An 8,115-nucleotide genomic window follows, 5' to 3' on the forward strand; every position below is an offset into this window, starting at 1 on the left:
TTTCTTTCCAATGATCATGCTGGCTATCTTCTCTACTTAATAGTCTGGAAAAGAAAACATCTTTGTACCATTTATAATGAGATAGGGTTGGACATCTTAAATTAGATAACAAATATTCAAATCGGGCTTCAAGTAAGGCTGTACTCCCTACAAAATGAAGTGTGATGGTGTAAATGAGAGTATTAACAGCATCACTTTCAGAATATAGGACGTCTTGATTATTTTCATTTTTAACAGTCCATTGGCGAGTATTATTCAAAATTTGTTGTTTTGTATTTTAAGGTAAGTGGAAATCCCACCAACCTTGAAGCCATCCTGTGAAACCACAAACAATGGCTTTGACGACCTCTTGATCATGGTTGCCTACCATTTTGCACGCAGAGGCATACATGGTCATATGTTTCATATTGTCTAATATTTGTTGTTCAGATAATCCATCTATATTCCAATTTACTATTGATTTTCCTGAATATGAAATATTCTGGGCTACCAAATCTTCTTCGAATTGTATATCAACAGGGGTAGGTCTATGATGATAGGGCCTAGCTGCTAAAGGTTTCCATGATTTTCCATATACTATTCTTTGAATATTATATATATATATATATATATATATATATATATATATATATATATATATATGGGAAAAGATGGGATTAACCTACTGGCTCATATGAACATATAAGCCCAATGTCCCAGATTGATTCTAGGCTGATCTGATGATCATGGATGTCCGGTAATGTTTGAAGTTTAGTTTTTTTTCTACAAATTTAAATCACTTGAAATTTTAGGTGTGTGTTCATCAAAAATAGGTGAATCTTCAAAAAGTATTTTACATCATACTATATTATATTACAATATATTATATTATATTATATTATATTAATAATACTAATATTAAGTATTTATATTAGGACAGAGTTTATATAAGGTTGCAACCTTAAAATGTAGAAGTACATATGCACCTGAAAAATCCATTGGAAAGGTTGTTTTAATGTTGAAAAATCCTCTATTTGATCATCTCGACATCGAGATATATATATATATATATATATATATATATATATATATATATATATATATATATATATATATATATATATATATATATAAGATTTTGATTCCCAGAAATAGAGCATCTTACAACACATTATCTAGACCATCCACTTTCAAGATTTTCATATGTTTATATATGTCCTTGATTTTAACCGTTTTTTGAGTTTAAAATATTTTAATTAGATATGAAAATAAATTTTAAGATGATCCTAAGAATGTTTTACAACAAAATTACATGTTATGATAAATTTGGAGGTGCGCCTCCATTGGATTGTTTACGGTTGCAACCTTTTAGAAACCTCACCCTTTATATTATGCATAGTGAATAGTGATTAACAAAAAGTTATGAAAGATTAAGTTCTTGCCTCCTCAAGAATTTAATCTTTCACTTTTTAACAAAGGAATGTGAACTTTTGTTGAAAGATTAGTTTCTGACCTTTTCATGAAAATTATGAAACAAACGCGGAACTTTTTCTAAATATGAAAGAATACTTTTAGAAAATCAAATACACCCCTAGATATGAAAGAATACTTTTAGAAAATCAAACACACCCTTAGATATCCACACTAATAAAATATTCACATATCAAAATTCGATGAGAGAAACTTAAATGGCACGTTTGGTTCATTTGAAATTATTTTTCAAAAAATATTTTTATATGAAAAAATTCTTTCATGTGGTTAAATATGAGAATATTTTTACGATAATTAGTTGCCAATTGGTACGAAAAGATGCACTAGGATCAATTGGTATGAAAATATCTCCACACTTAACCATATGAGATAATTCTCATGTGAAAATGTTTTTCAAAAAACAATTTCACACTCCCTAAATGTTTAGTGGCTCCACAATTTCTAGGTTATGACCAAACATATGCATGATATCAACATAGAGACAAATATGTATGTAGTGATTTTATAACTTACTACTCCTTTTGAAATTATTTGACAATAATACTATGACAAGGATCTTATAAGATTACTTGCGCGCATGTTCTAGTCTATAAAGAGTTTAACTAATTAAGCGGATATATTTTCTTGACATGGCCTTTGGGTTCTTTACACAATATTTGAGGAATAAAACTTATAGATCTATTTGGTGAATAACTATATGTTCAATTGAGATAATCATAATTAATAAGCATATTATAAATGAAAAAAGTACACAATAGGACCGTTAATATCACCTTAGACCATTGGATATAAAATTGGGTAGTTGGCATGACTGGCTTAAAGTCCTCAACAAAAATTTCAAAATTTATGTTAACCAGTCAGTATTTAGTTTTTTTCTAAATAATTGTATAATTAGATATAAAAATAGATTTTGAGATAATCCTAAAAACATTTTACATCAAAATTATATACCATGATAAAATTTGAAGGTGCACCTTACTTTTACAGCTATGGATGCATCCGTATGTCAACTGCACCCTTTAATTATTTAGTTTATAATCTACTTTGTTTGAAACTTTTCATTTAGATCTATCATTTTCTTTGGTTCCAAAGAGATCTACCAATCAGTACCTGGGAAGTTTATAGGAATAGTGGTAACATGCTTTTAATGGAACTCCATCGAGTTCTGAGAAAATCGCGACTTGTTTTACTGTAAATTCACTTGTAGTTTTTTGAAACCTATCAGTCCCACATTGCCTAGAGGCAAGCTTCTTTATGGCTTTGTAGTGGGGAACTTTCATAACCCTATAGGGTCTTAAAAGAGAATGAGAGGCTGGGGGTTAAAGGGCATTTTCTATTTGTTGGTGTACTTAAATCACACTCGTATGTGCACGTAGGTGGCCGACTGGCCCAAGCCAAACAATGACAGCGGGTGAGGTTTGGGTTTGTGCCAAAGTATATCCTTTAGTTGGCCCAACCCTTTGATCAACCTTTGGCTAATTGTGGTTAAATCTTCACAAGCCTTTTAGAGCCTTCTCTTGAAGTCCCAAATTTTAGCTGCAATTAAGTCTTTCACCTGCAATTAAGGACACTTCCCCTCTGCTTGCCATCTAAGAGTTTTGCCATGTCTCATTCTCTCTCGACACATGTTGACATATGATTTTGACCGCGGCTATCCAATATCCTTTTATACAACCTGATTTGAGATTGAAATTTAGTTGTTCTTTCTTCCATTTTCATTTGCTGCAGTAAAACAATAAACTCCCTAACTTGCGATTTTTTTCCACCATGTTTCATCCGATTGGTACCAAATTGAAAGTTAACCCAAGCCAAGTCATTTTTAGGGAAAATTATTACGAAACTGTACTCTTTGGCTTTTCTTGAGTTCGGCGGAACTCAAAGAGGTCTACATCATGCTTTACAAGGCTTGGTTGTATCTTACGGGGTATTCTCATCACGACCTGATTGCATCTTTGATTCTCCAAGTCTAGGATGTTAAATACCTCACAGATATTGAGAGTTTCTAGTTCATCTTGATCTTATAATTGAAGCAAAGATGTGGGTTGATTTGTTACATGAAGTTTGAGATTCCTGCTTTGGAACTCTGTTGCAATTTGAAAAGTGGAATATTGAGCTCCATTTCGAACTGAGACTTCACTTTTATTCTTTGACAAGGAGAAAAATGGAGCCTTAACCTTTATTTTGATTCCTATAATTTGCATTTGCAAAGGATTTATTTTGACCTCGGTTAAAGAAGGTTTGCAGTTTGAGCTCCACTAAAAGAACTTTGAAGTTTTGACCATGTTTTAAGCATATCTAGGCAGTTGCGTACCTAGGGCAGAAAAGGATAATTCTTAGTTCTTAATCATATTGGGTTCCATTATGGCATGCCGGGCCAGATAAAAAAAGAAAACAACAAAAGAAACACAAATCTAGCAACATAAAAGCAATAGAATATGACTTATTTGTAAATGTTTCCTTCAAATTGTGACCAAAGTCTCAGGACCAAAGTCTCAGTCTTCTCAATGACGCTTTCCCATGATAAAGAAAGGTTTTTTTTGCAAGATTAACATTACAGCAAACATCAAGAAGGGAAGCTAAAATAGAAAAAAATTGATCTTCTCAGTAGCCCTAAGATCCAGTTAAGAAAGAGCACGTTGCTAAACTACTTGAAGGAATAACTATTGGCATAGAAATGCTTGAATGATGTCCACACTTTACAAAAGATAACATGATATAACAATGCTCAAGAATAATATTTCAATGTGAAGCCAAACAGATAGAAGCTCCAAGAACATGAATGATGCCACACTTTACAATTATAAATATACATTATTCCTTAATGCTTTTGTTAGAGTTATCAGACACATTCAACATACAATTCTATGATACATGTGGGACATAGATTCAAAACTCCCCGCATGAGCATCGGCCATCACTGAATATGTGAAGGCGTTTACTGTCTCTAATGATAATCTCCCTCTGGGTTATCGTGGAAAATGCCTTGACTGCACTATGGCAGTCCCCACATACTCGAAGGTTCTTCACAACACGTATTGGGACACCATTAAGCGTATTGATTAGGCCAAATGCAACAGCCAGCTTTTCACTGTGATGACTGATAGAGGTAGAAACCATCTCCTCTCCCTCTACATCTTCCAGCTCTAAGTGCTTATCTGCCTCATAACCCAAACTCTTTGCTTTCTCAAGCAAATCACTCAAGAGAGCATAAATTTGAGGTGTCTGATAATTTGATCTATCATCAGCCCTAAAGGAATACACCTTATCTTTTAGGCTTATCCAGCTCAAGTCCTGTAACTTACCTAATTTGTGATCTTTCATTAGTTTTTTCACTCTGGAAACATCCTTCCATCTCCCAGCTGACATATACATGTTCAATAACATAACATAAGTCGCGGTATCTTTCGGCTCGAGTTCTAAAAGGCGCTCAGCTGCATAAGTGCCCAGCTCCATGTCACCATGGCTTCTGCAGCCACCAAGCAAGAGAGACCATATGAACTCGTTAGGTTCAATTCTCATTCCCTTTATGACCTTATGAGCCTCATTAAGTCTCCCTGCCTTTACATACATGTCCACCATACATGCATAATGGTCCATTGTGGGTTCTATGTTATACTCATTCTTCATCATCTTAAAGTAGTATTGCCCTTTATTGACCATGCGTGCATGACTACAAGCCGATAGGACACCCATAATGGTGATCTTATTAGGTCGAACCCCAGCTAACCTCATCTCTTCAAAGAGTTGCAAGGCTTCCATGCACAGGCCATGTTGGGCATACCCATTTATCATGGAGGTCCAAGAGATTGTAGTCCTGGTGGGCATCTCCACAAAAGCTTTGATTGCTTTCTCTATACTCCCACATTTTGTATACATGTTAACCAAGGCACTTCCAACCACAACATCCGATAGAAACCCACTCTTAATCATTTGTGCATGAACCTGTTCCCCTTGTTCTATGGCCACTAGGTTGCTGCATACAGATAATATACTTGAGAAGCTATACAAGTCGGGTTTCATGGTCGACCGGTTCAATTTAAGATAGATTTTGAGGGCCTCTACACCATTACTATTAGCTTCAAGGCCATCACTTGACAAATCCATGAGCTGGGCATGGCCTGCAATCATAGCATTCCAAGTGATTAGGCTCATGGTTTCCATGCTATTAAACAAATGGCGGGCCTCCTCAAGCCTTGAGCATTTCAGGTAAGTATACATTACTGAATTTGTGACTGGTAAGTTGGATTCCAACCCAGTTTTAATACTAAATGAATGGATCTGTTTCGCCAAACCTAGATCAAGAATAACACAACAGGCACTCAAAACACTGGTTAGTGTAAAATCATTGGGTTCAACCGCTGCCATTAACATCTCAACAAAAAGTCTCAGGCCCAACTCACTTTCACCATTATCAACAGCTGAAGATATGATAGTAGTCCACGAGATAACATTTTTATCAGGAATTCCTTCAAAGATTTTTTGAGCTGACTTAACATCCCCACTTTTTGAATATAAGCTGCAAAGGGCGTTTCCTATGCTTGTATCAGAACCAATTTTGTATTTTAGGATGTAACCATGAATTTGTTTGCCAAAATCCAAATACCCAAGTGACGTACAGGCACTTAGAACAGCACCAAATGTATAATTAGTCGGATAACAACCAATTTCTAGGAGTTCACAAAAGAGATTCACAGCTTGCTCAAATTGAGAATTGTGGGCGTACCCTGTCATAAGAGAAGTCCAAGAAACAATATTTCGGCGAGACATAGAATCGAAAACTTTACGAGCATGATCAGTATGTCCGCATTTTGAATAAACATTGACAAGAAAAGTGGAAAGGAAGACATGCTCATGGAATCCCGATTTTATCATATGGGCTTGAACTGCTTGGGCATCTGACAATGATTTCTTACGTATGCATTCTTGCAGTAGAGCAGCATAAATGCTTGAGTCAACTTTATGGTCTTCACATAGAATGGAGAGAGCTTCACTGAAATGTAGCTGTTGAAAACTGGTGGTTTTCTCCATGACAGTGGTGGTTGTGGGGTATCTCTGATAGGAAAGGCTAGCAGCGGCCTGGCGCCAAAATTGATGAAGACTTTATATATCAAAATAAGAAAATGAAACTAAAAAGTTTGAGTTCAAGTTAATTTTCTTTCTTTTTTTTCCCTTGAAAAGGAAGTGTTAGGAAAAAAATAGGAAATAAGCGAGTAGGGATTTGGGCCCCTTCCCTTTTGCTGAGAATGGAGTCAGAGACTAAAAGGAAGGTTTAGAAGCTGAGGAAAGAGTGAACATTGATGAAATTCAGAAAATAAAATCAACCGCAAAGCCTTCAATTTAGTGTATTTTCCTGAAAGACTATGCCAGAAATCAAAGAAGAACCCATTAACACTAACGTACAAACTTTCTGAAAATATCCCCAAATTCTGCAATTGAGGAAAGAGAAATGAAGAAAAACCCATAAATGATTATATAGAAACCTCAAAACTGAATCCCACTAATTTTTTCTCTACTTTAAGATCCCAGACAGTAAAAGACTATATTGGATCCTAGTATTCTCATCAAATACACTATAGATTTTGCAACTTAATTGATTTTAATACTAACTTTGCTTACCAACCAAAAACAAAAAAATCTGTTTTCTTTTGAAGCAACACTTACATGGACGAATTGAGAACACCAAAACTAAGAAAGTTTCAAGAATTGAATTTCCTCGGATTCCGTTCTATAATTTCCATGTACAATTCATCAGTTTCAGATGAACCCAGTAACGTTCTGCTCCTAATTTGGAGAGCTACAGTTTCATTTTCTTAAACTCTTGAAGAATTTTAGAGATAACCAATGAGAAGAACCAAATGCATACCTTTTCTGGAGAGGGAAGATACGAAGCCCCATTTCTCAATCCTGGTTCAGCGGCGAGTATGTTATTTGCAAAAACAGGACATGGCAGAGAAGCCATGGGAGCAACTTCAAGCTAAGTATGTTCTTTTGAGAAGAGGTTCAACGTTCCAGCTCTATGCACCATGATGTGGGAGTTTTTCTGAATTCCCAACATTGTGAACATGGTTGGGTACCGGTGTAATGCATTATGTTGGCCCGTAAACGTTATCTGCTTTATTTGACCATAGATGATGACCCTTTCACGCCGGTACTCAAATGATCACAATTAAATTTATCACACATATGTTTATTAGAAATATGTGGTATATTTAATGAGGATCATTTAAAATATTAATTTTTTTTTTATAAAATTATTTTATATATATATATACGAGTGAAGTTTGTATAGATGCTAGGCTCTAAACAATCAAACGAGTGAAGTTTGTATAGATGCTAGGCTCCAAACAATCAAATTAGAACCAACCTTCGAATAGTATTGAGAAATGTGATTTTAATATTAAAAATCTTTGTTATAGCCTAAAAATATATTTTCATATTTATTTATAAAGTTTAAAATATAAAAAATAGTATAGATCGATAGATCTATGAAAATCTTAAAAATTGATAGTCCAAAAATACGTTACAAGAAACACTATTTTTAAAACTTGAAATCGATTTTTTTTTCATGTCCATACATCTTGATGTCGAGATGATCAATTTGAAGATATTTAAGCATCAAAACAACATTTGCTAATGAAATTTTTT

The 8,115-nt window shown here is 34.4% G+C and overlaps 1 protein-coding gene across 1 annotated transcript; it reads right to left on the bottom strand.

Annotated features, from left to right (window-relative positions):
* Positions 1-4,118: 4,118 nt before the first annotated feature.
* Positions 4,119-7,634, bottom strand: LOC18446419 (putative pentatricopeptide repeat-containing protein At5g52630). The gene is made up of 2 exons (XM_011629578.3): positions 7,334-7,634; positions 4,119-6,546 (listed from the first exon to the last, which is right to left on the bottom strand). Exons 1-2 carry the CDS (start codon positions 7,427-7,429, stop codon positions 4,357-4,359), a joined length of 2,286 nt encoding a protein of 761 aa, XP_011627880.1. The 5' UTR covers positions 7,430-7,634; the 3' UTR covers positions 4,119-4,356.
* Between the last annotated feature and the right edge of the window lie 481 nt (positions 7,635-8,115).

The sequence above is a fragment of the Amborella trichopoda genome, chromosome 13, assembly GCF_054954075.1.
Source record: "Amborella trichopoda isolate Santa Cruz 75 chromosome 13, AtrichopodaSantaCruz75HAP2 v2.0, whole genome shotgun sequence".
NCBI lineage: Eukaryota > Viridiplantae > Streptophyta > Magnoliopsida > Amborellales > Amborellaceae > Amborella > Amborella trichopoda.

Coding starts and splice junctions, on each gene's coding strand:
- LOC18446419 (XM_011629578.3), bottom strand. CDS start 7,429: ATGGCTTCTCTGCCATGTCCTGTTTTTGCAAATAACATACTCGCCGCT. Junction 6,547..7,333: donor ATCTTCCCTCTCCAGAAAAG/GTATGCATTTGG, acceptor TTTTGGCGCCAG/GCCGCTGCTAGCCTTTCCTA.